Source organism: Echiichthys vipera (assembly GCF_963691815.1).
Source record: "Echiichthys vipera genome assembly, chromosome: 14".
Lineage (NCBI taxonomy): Eukaryota > Metazoa > Chordata > Actinopteri > Perciformes > Trachinidae > Echiichthys > Echiichthys vipera.
In genome coordinates, this window is record NC_139839.1 from 25,284,057 (window position 1) to 25,307,367 (window position 23,311).

Sequence of the window (23,311 nt, forward strand, 5' to 3'; positions counted from 1 at the left end):
GAGTTATTTATTTATTCTTGCTTCTAATGTACACTGTGTTATTTGTTAATAAATAGTATTAAGTACATTTATATCTGTGTTAATTAGTTCTCTCTTTTCAACAAGGCTAAATGTTTATGTAGAGCCTGATGCCTTCACTCACATGGACAGGTTCACGCTTCATTCATTCAACAGTAGGATCGGATCGGTGTCAGGTATCAGCCGATACGCTCAGCACAGGTATTTGATTGGATCAGAAAAAACTGGATTGGTGCATCTCTAGTAGGAAACATGCAGAACATTTAAAGGAAAGGCAGTGGAAGATCTGCCCTCACTTCCTAGTTCCTCACTGGGACATAAAATGAAAGGCACTCAGCGATATATGAAGGTGTGAGGCTTTATAAACAAGTAAAAGATGACAAAGAAGTCATAGCAGTGGGGAATGAAATCTCTTTTTTGTAATAGTAAACAACAGGTTCCTGAAATGCCAGAGCTGCGATAACAGCAGGAATAATCACTGGTACTGTGCAGTATTGTGTCCTCCCTCCTGCATTTATCCACATCACACTTAAAACTTTGCTTACTTGCTTAAACACAATTTCTCAAACTTATCTTCCTCTCATATGTCCTTGTCCTCCTTTTCATCTCTGCCATTGTTCTTTCCCCAACCTGTCTTCCCTGATCCATGTTGCCAAACCGAATAATCCCAAAGCTTTCCCTTGTTACCAATGAGTTTAGTTTGGAGTGATTATTATTTCATTTTATTGTAAAAAAAAAAGAAAAGAAATAAGATTTTCTTTATTTTCTTATCTTTGAAATCGAACGTGTTTTGCAGGTGGTGAAGTGTGAATGAGAAAAGTTGTTCTGGTAAAAGTTTGGTGCACACAGACCTCTGTTTCCCTGACTGAGGGAAGAGTTGTGATTATGTGACATCACTTCTAACCAAGGCATGTTACTACTGAGAAAATGTGAAGCTGCAGGTCATATTGGGCTTTATGTTGACTCAGCAGGTTGGACCAGTTTCACACCTGTTAGCTGTACGTCTCCGTGGTGGACCGCCTATAAACCAGGGGGACATTTAAGTGATGTTGAAACTACAATATAACGTATCTGTATATATACAGTATATAGTAGGTCCCAACTGGACCATAAGGGGTGGAGGTGGAGGTGGAGGTGGTGGTTAGTGGAGGTCTGTGCTGAGCTGCTGGTGGCACCTAGTTTGCACAGAGGAGATTATTACAGCGTGTGTGTGTGTGTGTGTGTGTGTGTGTGTGTGTGTGTGTGTGTGTGTGTGTGTGTGTGTGTGTGTGTGTGTGTGTGTGTGTGTGTGTGTGTGTGTGTGTGTGTGTGTGTGTGTGTGTGTGCGTGTGTGCAGGGTGAGTGATTGGGGCTGACAGCAGCCTCTGTATTGCTGGCCCGCCTGCAGATTTAGCCGACCTGTTTTAGACACTCTAATCTGGATTAACCACAGCACTGTGTCAGTGGGGATGAGAACCGGAGCTCCCCCACCCTCTGCCCCTTCACCTGCTTCTCCTCACTTCCCCTCCCCTCCCCCTGTGTACCTCCTCCCCCTCCGTCTACCTGACTTCCATCCACCTGTTCTCTCTCTTATTTCCATCTTCCTGAGTAGTCAAGCCTCAGTATGTTCAACACAAACTGTTCAGCCTTAGAATAAAATCACTTGCTTGCATTATCCTGACTGTGTCTCTGCTTTAGGGGGGAAGGGCAGTCGGGCAGGGATTATACAGGCTCACTCCTCTTCCCTACTTCCCTCTTTGCTGTTGCAGCTGAGAGAGGTTCCTCTGCTGGGTTTGAGTGCATCACAATTATCAATATCATAAGGACAGTGTTCAAATACTGCTAACATATATGATCTCATTTTCTAAAATCCCACCTCAGAAAATATTTGTAAATAAAGCTCAATATTAAAAGTCAGAGAGATAAAGAAATGTATATTTGAGTCAAGCGGTTAAAAACCTAAAACAGTGATAAAAAGTTTACATAAGTTTGTATAATGTGCCCCAACAATGCAAACACGTATACAGAGTTCTCTTTTAGTCATGACGCACGTGTGCATGTATCTGAGACTCATTCCTGAGCAATAATCTCTCAGTGGCAACACTGTAGTCCACAAAAACAAAGTGGGACTCCAGGATGTTTTTATTGATCCATCTCTGTGTTCAAACGTGTCCATGTGCAGGTGTCCATCAGGTGCCAGCTGTCTGCCTGCTCTGAATCCTCTGTCCACGCTGCTCTCTCTCTCTATCTCTCTCTCTCTCTTCTGTCCTCCTGTCGCAATATTCTCCATCTCCTGCAGTTTTCTTGTCTTTCTTTTTCCCAGTCTACATCTCGGCCAATCCATTTTCCCCTTCCTGTATGTGCGGCTACGGTTCCCTCCAGCCTCCTTTCCTGCTCCACCACTGAACGGATTGCTCTGTCTTTCCTCCCTTTATCTGGAGATAAGATACTTACTTTTCAGATAAAGCATATTATGATAAATCAAATGAGCTTTGTCGCTTTTGTGCATCTCTGTGTGTGTGTGTGTGTGTGTGTGTGTGTGTGTGTGTGTGTGTGTGTGTGTGTGTGTGTGTGTGTGTGTGTGTGTGTGTGTGTGTGTGTGTCTGTATGTGTGTGTCTGTGTGTATGCAGCTGTTTTGGAGATAAATGTAATCTGTCAATTATGTGTGAATGTATGAACTGCAGCAGATTAATTCATCAGCAGGAGGAAAAGGGGAAAGAACGGAAGGCTTTGAGGGGGAACAAAAGAAAAACTGAAGGGAGATAGGCCTTTTCATAAATATTGTAATTTCTGAAATATACATAATTATTGCTGTTTGAACATATAATATAGAAATCAATATCCAAAACTGTTGTAGTATTATATCAATACTATTACTACTATTATTATTATTATTATTAATAATAATAATAAAATCTGACAAATCTTGTATAATTTAAGAGAATAAACGTTGTGTAGGTATTTTTTTGTCCTATTATGTAGCCTGTTGCTGTGTGCGTGTGCGTGTGCGTGTGTGTGTGCGTGTGTGTGTGTGTGTGTGTGTGTGTGTGTGTGTGTGTGTGTGTGTGTGTGTGTGTGTGTGTGTGTGTGTGTGTGTGTGTGTGGAGGGGTTTGCTGGAGCCACTTGCTCCCTCTAATTAGCAGCGTGTGCCGGTAAAGAAAGTCAGTAGAGGGACCTCACCAAGGCGCAAAGGCATCCGGGGGCCACTTCACCTGAGTGATGACTTAACTGTGTGAGATCCGACTTGCAGGAGCGGTTCGGATGCTCAGTGCGCTGCAGTGTGCCCTGCTGCTAAGCTGACAGACCGTAAAAGCTGAAACTCAAGGTGTAAAAAACAACACTTTGAGGTTTCTCTGATCAACTCCGGCGCGCCCGCTTCTTTCCGCAGCGGGTTGGAAACGACGCACGGACTTGTTGCCCCGGCAGAGCTCTGAGGGGCCCTCGGGTGTTGCGTTGCGTGTCCGATATACAAGTCAGCGACAGGACTTAAGCCTGCTGTAAGGATGATGTCCTACATAAAGCAACCCCATTACACGATGAACGGGTTAAATTTGCCTGGACCCGGAATGGATGTGCTACACACAACCATCGCTTATCCATGTGAGTATAAACGGTTCCTATGTTTTTTTAAAACGTGTTTTTGTTTTACTCTGACGTATTTGCTGTAACAGTAAATTCGGGTATGTTTCATCCAAAATGATGCGTAAAGACGCGCAGGCTGTGTAACGCTGTAGCGACGAATGGAAGGATATTCTATTTGTTTCAAAAAGTTCGGACTGTCATGGTTACATGTAGCTGTGATAAGGATGGATTTAAAGAAAAATTATTTCATTTCTAACTTCCTCAGCTGTCGTTGATAAAATGAATGAGTACAGACACATTCGTTCATGCGTACAGACAAGGGACACTTGGAAACAATCTGTGCGCTCTCCTGAGTCCACCGTCTGTTAGACAAGATTTGACTCTTTTTTTTTGTTTCTCACTTTTCCCCTAAGGGTTCTAAAATGTTCTCACGCTGCTGACGCCCAGATAAATATAGATTCTATCAGCATTCTATTCTATCACCATGACTACATCTAATAAGTTAGACTTGTTCTGAAACAAATACACCTGAGCAATCGGCTGTGTACTTTGGATGGCACATAGGTATGACTCTGACTGCACAAACTATAGGTGAATGAAAACTGAAAACACCTCTTGAACGAACTCATGACTGTTGATATACTGCTTTCATATTTGTCACAAGCAGACTGTAGAAACTAGTCAGGATTATAAAGAGTATGGTAATGTCAAGTTTCCATTAATATAAGTATTTACAGTCCTCCTCACTCACATAACTGGAAAACAACAGTAATCACTTCAATGACGTGTCATGTTGAAATCCAGCACAGAGTTGTGCTCATAATTCAGGTCAGCTGTGTTGCTGCCAGAGTAATAATCCCCTCTCTGTCTCTTGGGCGGTGCAGCCACTCCCCGGAAGCAGCGCAGAGAGCGCACCACCTTCACCCGGACACAGCTGGACATCCTGGAGGCGCTGTTCTCCAAGACCCGTTACCCAGACATCTTCATGAGGGAGGAGGTGGCCCTCAAGATCAACCTGCCTGAGTCACGTGTGCAGGTACTGAAGTAGGCTGCAGCCCAGGTGGAGGCTGTGCTGCTCAGGGTCTGTGGGTAACATACAGTGAGACCAGAAGAACCTCAAAGGCAACAAACTTCAAGTGCAACAGAATACTTATGCTTTCTCCTGCAGATGCATTTATAGTATAACACTTCAGTTACATAAATCATAGTCACACTTAGCGGATGTAGATTGGGATGAAGTCTGCCATCCAGCCGGCATTCTCCTCCTCTTCTTCTATCGCCACTATCTGTTCTCCAAGGGCACCGTCGCTACATCCACTGCTTTAGAGAAATACAAACAAGCTAGCACGTTTTTTCCCATTATCCCAGAATTTATATATTATTTACTAGTCCAGCCAGACCTTTTTCCAGCGCCAAAACAGTGCTGTGCAAATAGATCTGGTTTGCCAGTCTGACACCTATGTTTTTTTTTCTCCAGGTTTGGTTTAAAAACCGCCGTGCCAAGTGTCGTCAGCAGCAGCAGCAGAGCAGTGGCCAGTCCAAGCCCCGTCCTCCCAAAAAGAAGGCCTCTCCAGTGCAGGAACCCAGCGCCCCTGATCCTCTTCCTAACCAATCCGGCTCATACAGCCCCTCCTCTGTCCAGTCAGGGCCCAGCCTGGTCCCGAGCTCCAGCACTGGAAACAGTGCCGTGTCCATCTGGAGCCCGGCCATCTCGCCCCTGCCTGACCCCCTGGCCTCCTCCTCGGCCCCCTGCATGCAGCGGCCCTCACCTTACCCCATGAGCTACGGCCAGCCGTCGGCCTACACCCAAGGCTACGCCAGCACCACCTCCTACTTCACAGGCCTGGACTGCAGCGCCTACCTGTCCCCCATGCACTCGCAGCTGTCAGGCACCGTGGGCGCCCTCAGCCCCATCACTGTGCCCTCGATGGGGGGCTCCCTAAGCCAGTCCCCGGCCTCACTGTCCTCACAGGGCTACAGCACGGCCTCCTCCCTGGGCTTCACCTCTGTTGACTGCCTGGACTACAAGGACCAGCAGGCCTGGAAACTGGGCTTCACCACAATGGACTGCCTGGACCACAAGGACCAAAACTCCTGGAAGTTCCAGGTCCTCTAGAGAGCGAGAAAGGCTGCTGTTCATGTGTGTCAACGAGGCCCGTGTGAGATGGTGTGAAGCAGTTCTGCCACAGGACCTGTCCTCTTTCATTTTCAGTTTCTTGTTTGTAAGATTTGTTTGATTTTCTAAAGGTGACCTCTGTAGAAATGCATTTGATTTGACTGACGTTGGAGATGAAGTGATCGATGCTGCTGACTGAATATCATATCTGTTGTCTTCTTCATGCTACGTTAAATAAGGGAGCAAAAGCCTCTAAAGAGTTTGTAGAATAATACCGTACGGAGTCGTACGTATGGAAACACACTGAGCCATCTCTGTCTGACACATTCAGACTACACGTTTCATTTTGTTTTAAGCTTGCATTGTGATAGAGTGAAAGGAGAGCTGCTGTCACCTGCTCCTTCAGGGTCCACTTATTTCAAGCTATTTATTCTTATTTTAGGCTACGTTTAAATAAGTTATTTGGTTGCGTTTAGATATTTTCGAGCATCTTGTGTTGCGTATTACAGTGTTAGCCTTTAGTGTTATCATCCCAGTCTGTTTGATGGAAACGTTAGATCTTCTGTTTTAGTTGTGTGACATATTAAAGTGATCTATTCTTTACACTTTGTGCACTGACAATCATTGAGGTTCTGTGAAATTATAGTTTGTGTGTTTGTCATTTGGCTTATTGGAGGTCAGTATGGAGACACAGTGTATAAAGTGGCCATGTTGTGTTCAGGTCTGGACCCGTCATGTTTGTCATGTGACCTGCACAGCCCTCACTGGTCCATCTTGGTTATTTTAGCTTATCTGATTCTGGGAGTGTTACAATCCTCTTATCCTCCCTTTAGCAATGCCCTAAGTGAATTAGGTAGGATTATTGCCCTATCCCCCTCTGTCTCTCTCTGTGTCTCACCCATCTCACCCAACTCGGCCCTCTCTTCTTTTCCTGACTCTCTCCTCACCTTTTCCCCCTTTCTATCTTTATCCATCTTTTCTAATCGTCTCTCCAGGTCTGCAGTATCTTTTTCTCTACCTCTGCCTACTTTCTCTAAGGTTGTCCGTCTTTTGCTTCGGTTCACATGTACCCCCCTCCACCCCCCCAATGTTCCAAAACATCTGAATCAATGACATCAATGCAGTTTAATAAAGCATTTCATTACAGTTGTTTTCATTCATTGTTCCAGCTCTGAGGTCTCTCTCAGTGGCTCCTCTTCTTTCACCCCCACCACTCCACCAATCTCTCCAACTCCTCTGACAATTCTGTAAATCCCCTCGTGACCTGGTTACTGCCACGCAAACTTAACTATCACATTAAAGACGTGAAAAGGTTTTATATATATATTATATATGTGTGCCGGTTGTGTGTTGTGCAGGAAGACGGGTGGGAAAACAGGATTGAATCTCTGTTAGTGAAACATCGTACCCATGACATGATCTGCCATCGTTTGTAAAGCTAAAGTGAACTGTACGTTTCTCATATTACAGCAGTTACCATCAGATTACCTACACATCTAATCTGAGATCTGAATGTGTTTTGTACTGTGACATGAGAAATGCTTCATGTCAGCATTGATAGAGCTTGATAAAGTATCACTCCTGAGAGATTTCTGATGTCATTGGGATTCAGGTGATCACATTTTGTTTGTTGATATGTAAATCATACCTGATCCCTGTTCTCAACCATGTAAAATGTCACATTTTGATTACGATTTCAGACCTACCGTACCAAGAGATGTAAACGGGGAGCGAGAGACATTTCAAAGCATTTTTCTGCACTCAACACTGACCTAATCCCACTCTGTGCTGGTTTAATCCCCCCGCCCTCCCTCTCTGTGGTATGATTGGTTAATCCCCGCATTCGCGCACCCTGATTGGTTAACCTCTCTTGGAGGGTGCAGAGCACTTGTAATCTTCCCCCTCAGCACTGAGAGTTTCAGACAGACATTTGTGCCGTAATCCCAGGGAGGAGCAGATGTGATGGGGGATGGACGGCACCGGGTAGACCTTGAGGAAGGTTAATGCCTGTAAACAAAAACACAGCACACAGGGCCTGAGGAAGAAACCTTCAGGCCCCGTTTCCTTCCACCAGGGGCTGGAAGAGGTGCTCACATCTTCTACTCATGTAAAAGTAGCAACACCACCAAAAATACTCTGTTACAGTTCAAATATCTGCATTCAAAAGCTTACTTGAACAAAAGTACAAATGTATTATCAGCAAAATATTCTTACATAAAGTAGCAAACGTAAAAGTACTGTGTTATGGATTACAATTAGTGATGCAATCATGTGTCAGCATCACTAATGTTGCAGCTGGTAAAGGTGGGGCTCGTTTCATCTATTCATATACTGACGGCTAGTTTAATCCATAATCATCCATTATCATTTATTAGTTGAAGAACAATACTGGCTTTAATGGAACAGAAGTAAAAAGTAGCAAAACTGAAATAATTACTTGAGTATCTCAGCATTTAAAGTAAAATTCTGCCCTAAAATCATCCCAGGGTCTTTTTCTGCAAATACACTCATCAAATAAACCATCGAGGCAGTTTTTTCCCCATGTAACAACTATTAATGGAGAAATCCCAGAGAGTGGCTAACAGCTGGACGTGGCTAACAGTGATTAGCTCGGGGCAGTGCGGTGAAGGCATTCAAAGGTCTTTTTTAACCACTAATACTGCTGAAAATAACAGCAAACCTCTGCAGCAGCATGAGAAGAGTCCCTACACAGTGTTTCATATCCTGAGCCTATGAGCCTTCATTACAATATGACAATAAACTGTATATCAGTTATAACATAAAGGCTTCTACTGAATATTATTTACTGTATAAAACGCATTATTATTTATGTATATGCTCATTATGTTTCCTAAAGTCTTAATCTGCAAACTAAGTAGTAACTAGATGCCACATAAATGTAGTGGAGTACAAGTTTAACGTAACTTAATCTATCTATCCTTAATCTAAACTTTATAGGGAACTTTGCACCAGTGGGAACATTTAGACTTAGACTTGGACTTCTCTTTATTGATCCTTTGGGATGAACTCCCGCAGGGACATTGAGTTTCCAGCAGCTTACAAACACACAAGGATAGGATGACTAATAAACTCTTAGCTAAATAAATACAGAAACTATTTTAAAAAAAAAACAATAAACAGTAAATGGTCAGTGTGAAATGTATCCACTAGAGGGCGTGGATTGACCCCTCACTCTATATGTGAGTTACTTTCAATGCACATTTCACTCATGTAGTCATTTCTCTCTATCAAGAGAGATCAATACAAACTGCAGAAATACATTTGGAATATACTCAAATTTCATTTGATTTCAGAAGATGTAATGTGAAGCTGTGCCTTTCATGTTTTTCACCACATAAGCGCTAACTGGGGTTCTCTCACCCCTCATGTCTCACCCCTCATGTCTCACCCTTCATGTCTCACCCCTCATGTCTCACCCCTCATGTCTCACCCCTCACGTCTCACCCTTCATGTCTCACCCCTCACGTCTCACCCTTCATGTCTCACCCCTCACGTCTCACCCCTCACGTCTCACCCCTCATGTCTCACCCCTCATGTCTCACCCTTCATGTCTCACCCCTCACGTCTCACCCCTCACGTCTCACCCCTCACGTCTCACCCCTCATGTCTCACCCTTCATGTCTCACCCTTCATGTCTCACCCTTCATGTCTCACCCCTCATGTCTCACCCCTCATGTCTCACCCCTCATGTCTCACCCCTCATGTCTCACCCTTCATGTCTCACCCCTCATATCTCACACTTCATGTCTCACCCCTCATGTCTCACCCCTCACGTCTCACCCCTCATGTCTCACCCTTCATGTCTCACCCCTCATGTCTCACCCTTCATGTCTCACCCCTCATGTCTCACCCCTCATGTCTCACCGTTCATGTCTCACCCCTCATGTCTCACCCCTCACGTCTCACCCCTCATGTCTCACCCCTCATGTCTCACCCCTCATGTCTCACCCTTCATGTCTCACCCCTCACGTCTCACCCCTCACGTCTCACCCCTCACGTCTCACCCCTCATGTCTCACCCTTCATGTCTCACCCTTCATGTCTCACCCTTCATGTCTCACCCCTCATGTCTCACCCCTCATGTCTCACCCTTCATGTCTCACCCCTCATATCTCACACTTCATGTCTCACCCCTCATGTCTCACCCCTCACGTCTCACCCCTCATGTCTCACCCTTCATGTCTCACCCCTCATGTCTCACCCTTCATGTCTCACCCCTCATGTCTCACCCCTCATGTCTCACCGTTCATGTCTCACCCCTCATGTCTCACCCCTCATGTCTCACCCTTCATGTCTCACCCTTCATGTCTCACCCCTCATGTCTCACCCTTCATGTCTCACCCTTCATGTCTCACCCCTCATGTCTCACCCTTCATGTCTCACCCCTCATGTCTCACCCCTCATGTCTCACCCCTCATGTCTCACCCTTCATGTCTCGTCCCTCATGTCTCACCCCTCATGTCTCACCCCTCATGTCTCAACCCTCATGTCTCACCCCTCATGTCTCACCCTTCATGTCTCAACCCTCATGTCTCACCCCTCATGTCTCAACCCTCATGTCTCCTCAGCTCATTCCCTAATCAGAGAGGTGCTTTAGAAGAGCCTCTCATTCTAGCAATTATACAATGCTTTTTAAAAATTGTGTTTAGTATGCTGAGTCATGGTGTTGCTGAGACACCTCACCATGGTAGAATACACACTATACATGCTACACACCGGCAGACCCCAACGATTTATTGAGTCACATTTTTTAGTTTGAGGTTCAGGTTGAATTCTTTGACTTTAAATGGTTTCACTGAGTGTAAAATCCTTTACTCAGTGTATTCTCATATGTGAGAATTAGATACGTGGAAGTGAAGAATTGAACAGGACTGATGTAGGCCTGTTAGAAAACAGTGCATTCCAATGTTTAGTTTGCCAAAGAGCTTATTTAAGGGTTAAATCCAGCTACAGATATACTGATTAAAGGAAACTCACGCTGGGACAGCATGTGACCTGCTACACATTATGCAACTCACAATAGTACAAATATAACCCCAATTCCAATGAGGTTGGGACGTTATGTAAAACGTAAATAAAACCTAATAAAAGCTAATCCTTTTCAACCTACTGTATATTTAATTGAATTCACTTCAAAGACAATATATTTTACGTTCAAACTGGTCAGCTTTATTGTTTTTTTTAAAAATATTTACTCATTTTCAATTTGATGCCTGAAACACGTTCCACAAAAGCTGAGACAGGGCCGTGTTCACCACTGTGTTACATCACCTTTCCTTTTAACAACACTCAGTAAGCGTTTGGGAACTGAGGACACTGATTGTTGAAGCTTTGGAGGTGGAATTCTTTCCCATCCTTGCTTGATGTATGATGTACTTCAGTTGCTCAACAGTTGTCATATTTTGCGCTTCATAATGCTCCACACATTTTCAATGGGGGGCAGGTCTGGACTGCAGGCAGACCAGTCTGGTACCCTCACTCTTTTACTACACAGCCACGGTGTTGGAACACGTGCAGAATGTGTCTATGTCCTGCACTGAAAACTATCTGAATCTTTGGCCCAGTGGACACAATGTGCATGATTTCCAAAAGCAATCTGAAATGTGGACTCGTCAGACAGCAGCACACTTATCCACTTTGGGTCAGTCCGTCTCAGATGAGCTCAGGCCCAGAGAAGCTGCTGGTGTTTCTGGGTGTTAAACTGTTGGACTATTTTCTTACACAGTTGTTCACAAAGTGGTGAACCTCGTTACATCCTTACTCGTGAACGACTGAGCCTTGCAGTGATGCTCCTTTTCTACCCAATCATGACACTCACCTGTTTCCAATCAACCTGTTCACCTGTGGAATGATCCAAACAGGTGTTTTTGAGCATTCCTCAACTTTCACAGTCTTCTCATAGTGTTTTCCCCCGTCTCAGCGTGTTTGGAACGTGTTGCAGACATCAAATTCAAAATGACTGAATATTTAAAACAAATAAAAATAAAGTTTATCAGTTTGAACATTGAAAATCTTGTCTTTGTAGTGTATTTAATTGAATATAGGTTGAAAGGGATTTGCAAATCATTGTATTCTGTTTTTATTTAAGTTTTTACACAACATCCCAGCCTGATGAATTGGGGTTGTACTGCCTGCAAATATATTGCAATATTTTCATTAGTTTCCAGAGCAGCTGATGACTGGAGTGGAGAAACAGAATATTAGAAACAGTGTTACCTGTCTAGAATACAAAATATAAGTAACTGTATTACATTATAGTTTAAATTGGTGCTATTCTGAATACAGTTAGTGTCTTTAAAAATGGCTCATTTGGACTGGCTGGTGGCTGAGTGGTTAGAGCAGGCGACCCATGTAAAAAGGCTGAAGGTCCATGAGGCAGTGGCTGCAGGTTTGACTCTGACCTGTGGACCTTTGCTGCATGTCTCTCTCTCTCACCCCATTTCCTGTCTGTAATTTCTAATAAAAGACTTGAAAAACGACTTTAGTCCCTCCACCAAGGAGGTGATGTTTTCAGTTTGTCTGTTTCTCAGCAGGATTCCAATCTTCTGGCCTGATTTCCATGAAACTTGGTGGAAGGGTGAAGCACGGAGGAAGAACACAACATTTTGGAGCCGATCTGAATCACAGTGCACATACACTAATTTTGTTTGCTTTCATTATTGTTTTATTTGCTCTAAAATTCATATGAGCCACACATTTACCATAAACAAAAGTGCAGCAGCTTGTGTATGCACGCAGTGCATCTACCACACGGCAATACCAAAGGAGGCACACAGCCTGGCCCACGCAAAGGAGCTCTGCAAGATGATTTTGAAGTATTTTAAAAGGAATTCAGAGTATTCAGAATAATTTGAGTAATCTAATGATATACTGTACTTTACAAATGACATTTTAGAGCATATATTCAGTTATCTGTAAAGAAATGAGTTTTCAAAGTAACCCTCCCACCACAGGCTTGGTTTTTCTAGTTGAACGTTTCCCATGTTACAGTTTGGTTCTTATACATGATAAACTCTGCAGTACGCTGCCTGTACTCATACTCAACCTTACCCCTGAGTAGCCACTTACACACACATCACTTAAACACCGTAAAGCAAATAAATGACACAAACCAGAACCATTGTTTTAACACCTATTTATTACCACCATAATATGAGAAATTTGGAAAATACAAAGATCAGCTTATTTATACGTCTGAAAATCTTGAGGAATAAGAAAAATATAAAAGAAAACAAATATGAGGTTATATTGTGTATCACAAATTTTGAGAAAGGGACAGATTATATGTTCAGATCTACAGAGAGCAGGAGACACAGACCCTAAACATGCAGAGTGGAACCTTCACTATGTCAATTCATACTGTTGTGACTATCTGTGGAGCTAAAGACAGAGAGAGAGAGAGAGAGAGAGAAGCATCATGGACGACTGATCTACAGTGAACAACTGAATAGAGGAGCCGATGGTAAACCATCACCCCCGTGTGGCTGCCGTTAGAAGACAAGTTGCCTTGGAAAACAGAGAAGCCCTTCCTGATTTCTATTGCATATCAGATCACTGTAATAAGAAAAGAAAAAAATGACCTTGTTGACAATATTAACTGCTTTTTTCACTTAATTTGATGATTTTGGACGTGGTAAAGAGAAGAGATGCTCATTCATGAATTATATGTGTAAAAAAAATAGACACCATATCCACAACGATAATCAATATTCTTAAGCAAACCAAAAGATTCATTTGTTGAGTACAAGTGTTTTGATAGATCAGAGCTCACGCGTGCACGCAAACAGACCAACAGGCCGCCATGCCCTCCCAGTGCAGTTTACAGAGGTGAAGAGGTGGTGTGAAAAGAGGGAGGTGGGGGGCGACTGGGATGTAAAAGGACAGACCGGGCAGGAGGGGAGGAGGGTGTTCAGATAGGGCGGAGGCCTCAGGACTAGCTTTAATAGCACCCTGCTGTGGAAGTTGTAGCTCCCCTTAAGCAGACTAGCCCCTTGGCCACATCCCTCTGCTTAACCTCTGTGTGCCACACTAACCACACCCGCTGGCCTCCCACCCTGGAAGAATCCAGGTGAGCTCAAGGGTGGGCTTCCTAAATTCAGTGACGGATGTTTGAGTGTGCGTGCACATGTGCGTCTGATCTGCAAAACCTTTAACATGCACGAAAAAGGTACCCTAAAAACATTTGGTGAAGACAAAAAAACCTATGAGACCAGACTTCAACATATTTCTATCTCTTCATAATCAGGATTACTCTAAAGTCTACCGAGAAGCTGGGCAGGCAGGGGAGGGAGGGCGACAGGGACGGGTGGAGGTGCAAGGGTGGGGTAGAATAAAGGAGTAAGGGCAGGGACAGGTAAAGAAAAACAGGGCAGAGGTGAAACATCAGGGAGGCCGTCTAAGCGCGCTCTCCGCGGATGCGGCGTGCCAGCTGGATGTCTTTGGGCATGATGGTGACACGCTTGGCATGGATGGCACACAGGTTGGTGTCCTCGAACAGACCCACCAGGTACGCCTCACTGGCCTCCTGCAGGGAGAACACACATGTCAGCAGGTCAAGTGTGCCAGCTTTACAATTTGGAATTCATACTGATGTAGATAAATATATACGTATATTCTGTGCACACACACACCTGCAGGGCTCCGATGGCGGCGCTCTGGAAACGCAGGTCAGTCTTGAAGTCCTGAGCGATCTCCCTCACCAGGCGCTGGAAAGGCAGCTTACGGATCAGCAGCTCAGTGGACTTCTGGTACCGACGGATCTCCCTCAAAGCCACGGTACCGGGCCTGAAAATCACACCGAGCTCAGATATTTATCCTAAAATAATGCCTCACCATGACGCTTAGTTTGCTGCTTTTCAGAAAATGCCCCCATAGTTTTGAACTCTGCTCAGTTCAGTTAACCTCCTGGTTAAGAACGTGCAGCCTCAAAACTGCACTGAGGGATGTCAATGTCACATTAAGCTTTAATGTGTTCACTGTGTCACTTTGTGCAATGCCTTCATTTTATTTCAAATGAAATCGTACAAGGTACAAAAACAGAGGTTTTAGTGAGATATCAAAACACTCCACTTAAAAAATAAATGTTATGTAAAAAATCATTCTTAGGGATTCTTTTAGCTCTAACGCTTCAGCACCTACAGAGATGCTGAATTAGTTCAGATGCTTTTCACATAACCCTCTCATCTTGATCAAGACATTTGATGCAGTTAGGATTTGTCAAAGAAATGACTTTTTGCAGAGAAATCAAAGTGTTACCTGTAACGATGGGGCTTCTTCACGCCACCAGTGGAGGGGGCACTCTTGCGGGCAGCCTTGGTGGCCAGCTGCTTACGTGGAGCCTTACCTCCAGTGGACTTACGAGCTGTCTGCTTGGTACGAGCCATTACGACAAAGTGTCACCTGAAGAGAATATCAAATATATAACAACACGCTTTGCAATGTTCATCCTGTACTTTATTCCTTTTCTGTATGCTGCTGTTTTGATCATGCTACTGACAATAATAATGTTGTCATATACACTAGTGACTGTTTATTCATACATTTCCACTCAGTTCATGGAGGGGTTTCAATATCAATGTCTTCAGACAACATGTCACAGAATCAGTCATAATAGGGTCAGTGAAATAAATATAATAGCAAAAACATGCTCTAAATCCTACATTTAATACAATGCATCACTAAAATCATTTGAAATGTTTTTGCTATTATTATTATTATCTGTTATTTGTTATTATAACCACATTCTCCTAAACACATTCTACACAAGTACCATCTTTCACTTTCTCTGCACTCAACAATAACACTTTTCTTCGTCCACATCCAGTTCAAAGTGTCTGGGTGTGAGCCTGGGAAAACTTCCCCCGGTGTGGCAGCTGCACGGAGACACGCCGTGCCGAGCCAATCCACACACTGTGGGCTGCCGACCACACCAATCACGCCACAGAGCAGCTCATCATTCTGGACGCACCAACCATCGTGTCGGTATCGCATTTAAGGACCAATGGGCTGTTTCTCTGCTGGCTTTTAGGGCGGGACTAGCGGCCCTAGCCCCGCCTCATTCCGCAAGATTATGGCCGCAGACCCGAAAATGAACCTACCAATATGCAGACAGTGAGCGAGACGTAAACTTTGATATTTTCCCACAATAACAAACAACGTGTGAACCCAAGACTACCAACAGCACGTAGGAGACAAGTGTGGCTCTCAAATAAGCGCCCAGCCGCGTGAAACGATGGCGTATTAAAAGGAAACAGCGGGGTAGAAAGCGCACATGAAAGTGGAGCAGCTATTTGAGCAGTGAAGTACTGAGCCGCTCTTCTCTCCGGGCATCGGGCTGCTTTTTCTCCCCTCTACAGCGTCGAAATAACACGCTATTTCAGCACAAAACCAACTTATTCTGTCTAATTTTGTTTACAAAACGGTGAATAGTATGCTATGATCTAAAAAGTATGACAGAAATTGTACTTACCAAGGGTGAATTTAGCGCTTTTCCTTCGCAAGGATACAAGTGAGTTGTGGTTGTCTGGCAGTGTCAGATATTTACTATCTCTCACACAATGGAAGCGGAGAGAAGGAGCAAAATGGCGGCCGCGTCAATCATCTGTCTCCCAGAATGCAACTGCCAACATTTGTAAACAGTGTATCTTCATTTCCCCAACTCTAACTTCGTGCTCCAAACGGTAGTTACTGGTGAACACAATACGACAATGTCTTAGTAATAAAAAGAAACACTTATTATCACGTAATGACTTTATTTTAGGCTTAACTGTGTGTTTTATTGAACTATTGAAAAGCTTTTTCACCGACTCATTTCTTTCCAGTACAAATGACAGAACCCACATTAGTGCTGAGTAGTCAGGCCCGGGAGGTGAGCAGATGCTCTGTTTAACATTTGAATAGTTGTCACACAACTCATGTGTCTGATACAAGTAGAACACGTGCCTTCTATTTCAATATTGGTGGTTTGAACTGAATGGCTTACATTGTTACATTGTTACTTTTATTACATTAAATACAAAACATTTTTTTAATAATGAGATGTTTATTCTAGCACAGCAGAATATTTTAATACATACACTGGAGATTACAATTACCGAGAATTACTTATGAATACTTGATTTATTCTGAAACACTGTTATTTTTTTTTACTGTGATAGAATATCCTCTGTGGCTATACCACAGCTGTAATAGCATGTTTATTTTTAAATAACCATGGCACTTCAACAAAAACCTTTATTTGGTGAAAAAAGAGTGATCTAAATTAGAGAACAGTGGTGTTAATCAGGGTGGTACGATGGTGTGGTGGTTAGCACTGTCGTCTCACAGCAAGAGGTTGCTGATTCGAATCCCGGTAGTGTGGAGTTTGCATGTTCTTTCGTGTCTGCGTGGGTTCTCTGGCTCTGTCTTTGTTTGTCTCTATCGACATGACGCCAGTTGCCCCCTGACGGGTACACCCTGGACATGACTCCAGTTGCCCTCTGACGGGTACACCCTGGACATGATGCCAGTTGCCCTCTGACGGGTACACCCTGGACATGACGCCAGTTGCCCTCTGACAGGTACACCCTGGACATGACGCCAGTTGCCCTCTGACGGGTACACCCTGGACATGATGCCAGTTGCCCTCTGACGGGTACACCCTGGACATGACGCCAGTTGCCCTCTGATAGGTACACCCTGGACATGACGCCAGTTGCCCTCTGACAGGTACACCCTGGACATGACGCCAGTTGCCCTCTGACGGGTACACCCTGGTCATGACGCCAGTTGCCCTCTGACAGGTACACCCTGGACATGACGCCAGTTGCCCCCAGACAGGTACACCCTGGACATGACGCCAGTTGCCCCCAGACGGGTACACCCTGGACATGAAGCCAGTTGCCCCCTGACGGGTACACCCTGGTCATGACGCCAGTTGCCCTCTGACGGGTACACCCTGGACATGATGCCAGTTGCCCCCTGACGGGTACACCCTGGACATGATGCCAGTTGCCCCCTGACGGGTACACCCTGGACATGACGCCAGTTGCCCTCTGATAGGTACACCCTGGACATGACGCCAGTTGCCCTCTGACAGGTACACCCTGGACATGACGCCAGTTGCCCTCTGACGGGTACACCCTGGTCATGACGCCAGTTGCCCTCTGACAGGTACACCCTGGACATGACGCCAGTTGCCCCCAGACAGGTACACCCTGGACATGACGCCAGTTGCCCCCAGACGGGTACACCCTGGACATGAAGCCAGTTGCCCCCTGACGGGTACACCCTGGTCATGACGCCAGTTGCCCTCTGACGGGTACACCCTGGACATGATGCCAGTTGCCCCCTGACGGGTACACCCTGGACATGATGCCAGTTGCCCTCTGACGGGTACACCCTGGACATGATGCCAGTTGCCCCCTGACGGGTACACCCTGGACATGATGCCAGTTGCCCTCTGTCGGGTACACCCTGGACATGATGCCAGTTGCCCTCTGACGGGTACACCCTGGACATGATGCCAGTTGCCCTCTGTCGGGTACACCCTGGACATGATGCCAGTTGCCCTCTGACGGGTACACCCTGGACATGATGCCAGTTGCCCTCTGACGGGTACACCCTGGACATGACGCCAGTTGCCCCCTGACGGGTACACCCAGGACATGATGCCAGTTGCCCTCTGACGGGTACACCCTGGACATGACGCCAGTTGCCCCCTGACGGGTACACCCTGGAGATGATGCCAGTTGCCCTCTGACGGGTACACCCTGGACATGACGCCAGTTGCCCTCTGATGGGTACACCCTGGACATGACGGCAGTTGCCCCGACGGGTACACCCTGGACATGACGGCAGTTGCCCCCTGACGGGTACACCCTGGACATGATGCCAGTTGCCCTCTGACGGGTACACCCTGGACATGACGCCAGTTGCCCTGTGACGGGTACACCCTGGACATGACGCCAGTTGCCCTCTGACGGGTACACCCTGGACATGACGCCAGTTGCCCTCTGATGGGTACACCCTGGACATGACGGCAGTTGCCCCGACGGGTACACCCTGGACATGACGGCAGTTGCCCCCTGACGGGTACACCCTGGACATGATGCCAGTTGCCCTCTGACGGGTACACCCTGGACATGATGCCAGTTGCCCCGTGACGGGTACACCCTGGACATGACGCCAGTTGCCCCCTGACGGGTACACCCTGGACATGACGCCAGTTGCCCTCTGACGGGTACACCCTGGACATGATGCCAGTTGCCCTCTGACGGGTACACCCTGGACATGATGCCAGTTGCCCTCTGACGGGTACACCCTGGTCATGACGCCAGTTGCCCCCTGACGGGTACACCCTGGTCATGACGCCAGTTGCCCCCTGACGGGTACACCCTGGACATGATGCCAGTTGCCCTCTGACGGGTACACCCTGGTCATGACGCCAGTTGCCCCCTGACAGGTACACCCTGGTCATGACGCCAGTTGCCCCCTGACGGGTACACCCTGGACATGATGCCAGTTGCCCTCTGACGGGTACACCCTGGTCATGACGCCAGTTGCCCTCTGACGGGTACACCCTGGACATGATGCCAGTTGCCCTCTGACGGGTACACCCTGGACATGACGCCAGTTGCCCCCTGACGGGTACACCCTGGACATGATGCCAGTTGCCCTCTGACGGGTACACCCTGGTCATGACGCCAGTTGCCCCCAGACAGGTACACCCTGGATATGATGCCAGTTGCCCCCTGACGGGTACACCCTGGACATGATGCCAGTTGCCCCCTGACGGGTACACCCTGGACATGATGCCAGTTTCCCTCTGACGGGTACACCCTGGACATGACGCCAGTTTCCCTCTGACGGGTACACCCTGGACATGACGCCAGTTGCCCTGCGATAGACTGGAGTCATGTCAAACGGTGACATTTGACATCAGGTGTCAGATTAACACCATCCATCTTTGGGGGGCGACGTACACCCTGGACATGACTCCAGTCTATTGCTGGGCAACTGGCGTCATGTCAAGGGTGTACCTCGCCCTAGCTGGGCCCCAAGCCCCCCACGACCCCCAAAGATGGATGCTGTTAATCTGAACCTGGTGATAATTGACTTCATTGTTAGACACACCCTATTTATCTGCAGCTCTACTGGTTACTTTGTAAGATGGCAGCTGCTCTAAGGAGACTGAAACCCTGAGACAGCAGGTTGTCCAGATGAAGGCCAAAGGGACGACCCTCTCAGTCATCAGAGAGAGGTTGGGTGTTCACAGTCTGTGATTTCAATGTTTTTCATGCAAGACAATGTCCCCTGTCACACTGTGAAACAGGTGAAGCAGTTCCTTGAAGCTCAGAATATTGAAACAATGTTCACATAATCAAGGTTTTTGTTAAAGTGCCTTGGCTTTTAAAAAAAACATGCTAGTACAGCAGAGGTACAGCCACAGAGGATATTCTATCACAGCAAAAAAAAAAAAAAAAACAGTATTTCAGATTAAATCAAGTATTAATAATGTGTTCTCTAATTTTGATCTCTAGTGTACGTGCTCAAAATCAGTTTTTATATATTGGATGCAGATATACCAGAACTAACTTTTAGTGACAAATGAGTATGGAAAACATTCACAGAATTGAAGGATATATTTAAGAGTGTGGAGAGGAAAACTGTATGTGTGTATCTTCATCAGCTTCATTTCCCAGATCACCTTATTGGCCATGACATGATGACTGCAGCATATGTAGTTGCACCCCCAGATCAGGCCTGATGCTATCATAACCTCTCCACATATTCCAGTTCTGTGCATTAGACTCAGGCCTGCTTGCTGTTATCAGTCATTCTGACATGAAGGTTGAGCCAAACTCGCCGCTGATGCTGAAAAATGCTGATTGATAAGCAGCCTTCATGTTTGGATGGATGTTTGGCCCTGGAGCAGTCAGATCATGCTTTCAAATCATTTTGTTGTGATTCAACCTGTACGATGATCTGAACCAATTCATTGAGGTAGGTAGTCATTTAGTTAAAGGGTCGTTTAAATCAGAGTATATGTCAGATTTATTGTTTGTCTTCTTCCTTATAAATGATTTATCTGCATGTAAAGCAAAAGACCCTGAATGTCAGAGCGGACTATAACCTGTGGGAGATTACCCAGATACGTTGTGACTGGAGACTTCCACCAAAATGCATTTACACAAAGAAATAAACATTCTTCCTTCTCTTTTTCTCTCTCACTTTCCTCACAGGAGCCTCAGAATCAGCAGCCCTGGTGCAGGTAAGAATTCAGTGCCTTGCTACAAGTTTACTGGAATGGTAAACTCTTATCTCTAGGCCTAAATGCTGTATCCACACTGAAACAACAGCACCAGAAGAAAGAAATCATGACTTTTGGAGGTTATTAAGGGCATTGTAGGTAGATGTTTTTGAATTAGACTGGGCCCAGTTGGGGTCGAAATGGCTTAAAGTTAAGTCCTATGACTGCTGACATGATTTTAGATTTATTGCAGTTGAGTTGTATGTAACATCTGTTGAGAGGGCGGCAGACAGGGTCTTTGAGGAGAGGTGTAGCTGTGGCGAGGAGGGACCTGACCAAGAGGTATCATGTATAGGATGAAGAGAAGGGAACCAAGCAGCAAACCACAGGTCATCATGCCCCATAGCTGCCAATTGTTCATAAATATGCCCTGCCGCTGTCAGCCAGAGGAGTATGTGAACTAAAGAAAGTGCTGCACCAGTAATGCTGACAGCATTTCACATCGTGAGGAGAATGGTGTCAAAGTTATTGCTGAGTAATGTAGAAGCAGAGTAGGGATTTCCAGCACAACAGCCAAGGTGCATGAAGACTAAAAAGACTGAGAACTCTGTCAATACAGAATGCACAACATTATTGTTAGAACAACGCGTTTCATGCATCAGTGAGTCCCAGTGATTCTGATGAGGGTTGTTTTAGTGCCGTTTAGGATGTAACCTGGATTGAAATGGTTCATAGAAGTTATTCAAGTCCATAATCTATTCTGAATCAGAAATAATAATATAATAATAATAATAATAATAATCCCCGGGGGAAATGATTAAATATGAACCTTGTTCATATGCAGAAAAGGGCTTCCAGTGTTACTGAGGAACGCAGGCTGGGCAGAGCCCCGTTCTTCTAAACACACACTCAGTGTTACAGTGTGGATCATCGAGGTCTAACAAATGTGTTGAATGCATTTCCTTCCTCATCAAACGTTTGCAAAGCACTGCTTGGTGCCTTACTGCCACCTGTGGATCAGTGGAAGTGAAACCATTGGCAGGACTGTGGGTGCTGCTCAGTAAGAGAGAGATGCACGGCTGTTGGTTCCACACATCATAAGAACATCAGTGAGTGACAAAGTGCTGTGCAGCTGTTTCAGGCCTGTGGAGGTGCAGCTTCAATCCAGTAAAGCATTTCTTACAACACTGAATTACATCAGGAAACTTAGTTCAATTTTACAAACTTTCATTTAGATTTTGCTTACTCCTTTAAAAATATTGCATTTGTGTGCTCTGATTACAGTGACAAACATGTTGGCATTGTCCAAAATTCACTAATGTAAATGTACAAACAAAACCCGTCAACTCTTAGTCTCTATGAAGGGAATGGAACAATAGGTGCCATGATTTCTTCCTCACAAACCCATGAATGTACGCGGTGTCTTTTTTGTGAACTTATTAAACACTTGCATGTTTAGTTCTACCTATTTTACGTTTGATTTGTTTAGCTTTTGTTGTCTTTTTCTGTTTGGCACTGCGTTTGGTTTTACTTTCTCAATGTTTTATCTGTATGTGCATGGTTCTGGTTTCTTTAAATGTGTTGACAGTTTGAAATACAGATAAACAACTAAATGCACACACAGCCATGATGTTATCCTGTCAATGTATAATTAATGTCTCCTGTTTGCTTAACTAGATTCATTTTGTCCTCACTGTCAGTCGGAACCAAGCAGAGGTGTGTTAGTAACGTCACGCACATATCAAAAGACATGGATTATAGCTATTCCTGAACAGTTTTATTTATTTCATATCTAACTGTAGATACCTCTAGTTTGAGACAAGAGTGTTTTCACATTCAAGTACACATTGCCTTACTTCAGTTCCCCGTCTGAAAAGGTCGAGGCTTTAGATAAGGCAAGAGGAGCAAAACCTGCAAGCGATATAAGAGTCAAACAGTTACAGAGTACAACCTGGATTTAGACAGAATTGGAATCCATACATTGTTGTGAACCAAAAGGACATGAAGTAGAATACCAGATGAATGTACTATACATAGATTTCCCCTCTGAAAATCAATGGCCCCAGATTTTCCCTCCCTCATTGTTTTAGATGACCAGTGAGGCGATACAAAACTCAATAACTCAGGTAGGTCTGCTGTCAACCCCGAACGCTCAAGAATCATCAAGATCTGAAATCTGCATATAACAATGGCTGTGCAGTATGACAACGGTGAAGTAAGGAAAGCACGGTCTGTTGGAGGAAAGCTAAGGCTCATCACCATGTTCTCGACCACGTCGTTTGAGAGGACATTGTTCAGCTTTATTCAGTTAGTCCAATTCATGAAAGTACTGTAAATGTGATGAAAAAAGAAATCAAAAACCTTA

The 23,311-nt window shown here is 45.1% G+C and overlaps 2 protein-coding genes across 2 annotated transcripts; one reads left to right on the top strand and one right to left on the bottom strand.

The window, feature by feature from the left end:
- Window positions 1-3,502: 3,502 nt before the first annotated feature.
- crx (cone-rod homeobox) lies at window positions 3,503-5,697 on the top strand (the record flags this gene model as incomplete). The annotated part of the gene is made up of 3 exons (XM_083926399.1): window positions 3,503-3,599; window positions 4,466-4,617; window positions 5,059-5,697. The coding sequence occupies 3 exons, from the start codon at window positions 3,503-3,505 to the stop codon at window positions 5,695-5,697; spliced, it is 888 nt and encodes a 295-aa protein (XP_083782525.1).
- Window positions 5,698-12,843: 7,146 nt separating this feature from the next.
- On the bottom strand, window positions 12,844-16,275 carry h3f3c (H3 histone, family 3C). The gene is made up of 4 exons (XM_083926465.1): window positions 16,186-16,275; window positions 14,973-15,116; window positions 14,348-14,501; window positions 12,844-14,241 (listed from the first exon to the last, which is right to left on the bottom strand). Exons 2-4 carry the CDS (start codon window positions 15,098-15,100, stop codon window positions 14,113-14,115), a joined length of 411 nt encoding a protein of 136 aa, XP_083782591.1. The 5' UTR covers window positions 15,101-15,116; window positions 16,186-16,275; the 3' UTR covers window positions 12,844-14,112.
- Window positions 16,276-23,311: the final 7,036 nt, after the last annotated feature.